General features: G+C 43.9%; 1 protein-coding gene across 1 annotated transcript in view; it reads left to right on the top strand.

Moving 5' to 3' along the window:
- The window catches only part of ZFR (zinc finger RNA binding protein), a 68695-nt gene that overhangs the window by 25792 nt on the left and 39000 nt on the right, over nucleotides 1-3903 (top strand). Inside the window, exon 9 of the mRNA XM_014953959.1 lies at nucleotides 3029-3148. Within this exon, the coding sequence (XP_014809445.1) occupies nucleotides 3029-3148 (120 nt within the window). The remainder of the gene's footprint in view (nucleotides 1-3028; nucleotides 3149-3903) is intronic.

Raw genomic sequence — 3903 nt, 5'->3', positions numbered from 1 at the left:
TACCCCTCCAATTTGGCAATCAGGATGTTGTGGGGGACCGCGTCAAAGGCTTTACAGAAATCTAAATAGATCACATCCATAGGTTGCCCCTTGTCTACTGACCAAGTCACTTTATCATAGAAGGCCACTAGGTTAGTCAGGCAGGACCTGCCCCTAGTAAAGCCATGTTGGGTGTCCTGGATTACCTCCCTGTCCTTCATGTGCCCAAGCATGGCATCTAGGAGGATTTGTTCCATGATCTTCCCAGGCACAGAGGTGAGACTGACAGGTCGGTAGTTCCCAGGGTCCTCCTTTCTACCCTTTTTAAAAATGGGTGTGATGTTCCCCTTCTTCCAGTCTGCAGGGACTTCACCTGACTGCCATGATTTTTCAAATATCATGGAAAGTGGTTTGGCAACTACATCAGCTAGTTCCTTCAGGACTCTGGGATGTATCTCATCAGGTCCCATGGACTTGTATATCTTCAGGCTCCTGAGTTGATCTCGTACCTTGTCTTCACTTACAGTGGGAGGGACCTTGTCACCCTGGTCTCCAACTTTTTTGTCATCAACACAAGAACTAGGAGGAAGGGGGTTACCAGTGAAGACCGAGGCAAAGAAGTCATTGAGAACTTCTGCCTTCTCCTCATCTGTTGATACAAGTTCCCCGCTGTTGCACATCAGGGGGGGTACATTTTCTTTAACCTTCCTTTTCTGGTTAACGTACCTGTAGAAGCCTTTCTTATTTTTCTTTACGTCCCTTGCCAAGTTCAGTTCTAGCTGTGCCTTGGCCTTCCTGACCTCATTCCTACACATCTTGGCAGCATCCCTATACTCTTCCCAGGATGCCTGTCCCTTCTTCCATTTCCTGTGTAGCCCCATCTTGCCCCTTAGTTTGACCAGCAGGTCTTGGCTCAACCATGGTGGTCTCTTGCCCTCCTTGCCCATTTTCCTACATGTGGGGATTGAGATCTTTTGTGCTCTATAGAGAGCATCCTTAAAAATCTGCCAGCTTTGTTCCGCTCCCTTGTCCCTGAGGGCTGTTTCCCATGGGGTCCTATTTACTAACTCCTTGAAAAGCTGGAAGTTTGCTTTCTTGAAGTTTAGAGTCCTAACTGTGCTTCTGGTGAGCTTCAAACTCCTTAGGACAGTGAACTGCACTAGGGCATGATCACTGCAGCCTAGGCTACCTTCAATTTTGATATCCCTGATGATTTCACTTGCATTTGTGATCAACAGATCCAACAATGCATTTCCTCGAGTAGGGCTGTTAATTTCTTGTCGCAGGAAGTTGTCATCTAGGCACTCTAAGAGCTTCCTGGATTGTCTGCAGCCAGCTGTGTTGCTTTTCCAGCAGATGTTGGGGTGGTTAAAGTCCCCCAGCAGGATGAGAGCCTGTGATCGTGATGCCTCCTCAAGCTGGAGTAAGAAGGCATCATTGACAGGCTCCGCCTGGTCAGGCGGCCTGTAGTAGACTCCTACCACAAGGCTCCCTTTGTTGTCCCAATCCCTAATTCCTACCCATAAACTTTCAACCTGGTCATGGCTGCTCTTTACCAACAACTCTTCACATTCTAGCCATTTCTTTACATAGAGGGCAACACCTCCACCCCTTCTTCCACTCCTGTCTCTTCTGAACAGCTTGTACCCATTGATGGCCACACTCCAGTCATAGGAGTCATCCCACCAAGTTTCCGTAATTTTGTTTGACTCTCTTTTGTATGTCCAGTCTCCCTTGTACTGGGGAGCCCAGAACTGGACACAGGACTCCAAGTGTGGCCGCACCACTGCTGAGCAGAGGGGTAGGATCACCCACCTCAGCCTGCTGGCAATATTTTGGCTAGTGCAGCCCAGGATGCCTCCTTTGTCACAAGGACACATTGATGCTCATGGTCAATTTGGATGTCCACCAGAATTCCCCTGGGTGCTTTTCTGCCAAGCTGCTTCCCAGTTGGATGACCGCCAGCATTACTGGTGCAAGGAATTGTTCCTCTCCAGGGGCAAGACTTTGCACTTCCCTTCGTGAACTTCATGAGGTTCCTGTCAGCCCGTTTCTGCAGCCCATTAAGGTCCCTCTCAATGTTGGTACAGGCCTCTGGCGTGTCAGCCACTCCCCCTAGCCATCAGCAAACTTTTGGAGGGTACACTCTGCCCCGTCATTCAGATCGTTAATGAAGATGTTAAACAGGACTGGACCCAGTATTGACCCCTGGGGTGCATTGCTAGTTACTGGCTTCCAACTAGGCTTTGTTCTACTGACCACCACCCTCTGGGCCTGGGCATTCAGCCAGTTTTCAGTCTACCTCACTGTATGCATATCCTGCATATATATTAACAGTTTGTGTGTGAGACTGTGTCAAAGGCCTTAGTGAAGTCCAGGTAGACAATATCAGCTGCTCTCCCCGCATCTACCAGGCTGGTCATTTCATCACAGAAGTTCCTCAAGTTGATCAAACTTGACTTCCCCTTGGTGAAGCCATGCTTGATCATCTCCTGAAGATTTTCTTGCCCATATTGTGCCTGGAAATGGTTTCCAGGATTAGCTGCTCCATCAGCTTCCCAGGGATCAAGGTGAGGCTGACTGACCTGTAATTCCCTGGGTCTTCTTTGACGATAAGAATGATAAGGCATTGAACCTGCAAAGGCTTGTGCATATGTTGGCATTTTTATATTGTGCATGTTTCTTTCATGCTCAGTGGGGCATTCTTCATGTGGGCAGCATGAGATATTTGGATGAAGTCTAATGATTCATTTTTTTTTCATGATTTGCAGGTTTATAATTATTCAACTCAATATGTCCAGGCTCAAGTTTAAAGCTGTGTACCTTTTGTAATGGGAGAACTTGATTCTTTGTTCATTAAGAAACACAATGGTGTGTCTGTCAGAATTGAAAGTTCTACTCTGTCTTCTTTGAGTTATTGTGTGTGAGCTTCTTAGCCTGTTTGGAGGCAGGTAGATGTTATCCAGTGTCACTGAATTAGGTAATTTTTACATCAGATTTCTTTTCAAAACCAAAAAAAAGTCAAATGTGCTACAACTTTATTTTCCAGGTAAGAAACGATGAAGGAAAGGTGATCCGCTTTCACTGTAAACTTTGTGAATGCAGTTTTAATGATCCTAACGCCAAGGAGATGCACTTAAAAGGGAGGCGGCACAGACTTCAGTATAAGGTTAGTAGAAATGCTAATACTTCTGTCTGAAAAATCCACCAGAAGTCAGCTTAACTGAGTTATGTTCTTACATTTAAAGACTAGACAAAAGTAGGTACTCTGAGTAAAATGCATATAAAAAACAGTAGAGAAGTGCATTTCTTACGGATTATAGTCTTTAAAGAAGTAATACAGACTATGAAACTGGTTTTTGGTTTGTGTTTTTCTAAATGATTTGAACTTTGCTTTTGGGCAACCTTTGCAACATTAAAATATGGTACAACATATGCAAGCAATAGTAGGTTCTTTATGTTGTTTACCATGAATTTCAAATAGTATAAAATGGTATTGATCAATGTTTTTGATGGGATAAACCACATAAAACCTTTGTGGAAACATTTGAGAAAAAATTGTTGCATATTTTTTAGTCATGAGTGGAGAGGTACCTGTACTGACATATGGTTTGCATTTTGATCATTATAAAATTATATTGGAAGAATCTACTGTGGTCACAGGAGATACAGTGGACCTTCATAATAATGAAATGGATGAAAGAAGAGAAAAAACTGTCAGAAAATTTTATTCAGTGCCTCATGATTATGCCCCAGTATGAGTGACCCTTCAGGAAGTGCTCTGTAGTTAAGATGGAATGTTTTTTCAGGCTGCAGGGTAGTCATCCTACCACAGAATGAACAGCAAGTTACTTGGGATTTTATGTAACATTTTAATCTTTAATTGCATTGTTATTTTATATGTTATTATTTTCTAATATGTTG

The sequence above is a fragment of the Calidris pugnax genome, unplaced genomic scaffold, assembly GCF_001431845.1.
Source record: "Calidris pugnax isolate Ruff unplaced genomic scaffold, ASM143184v1 scaffold178, whole genome shotgun sequence".
Classification (NCBI taxonomy): Eukaryota; Metazoa; Chordata; class Aves; order Charadriiformes; family Scolopacidae; genus Calidris; species Calidris pugnax.
The sequence above is the reverse complement of the archived record's forward strand: the minus strand, read 5'-3'. Positions and strand labels throughout refer to the sequence as shown.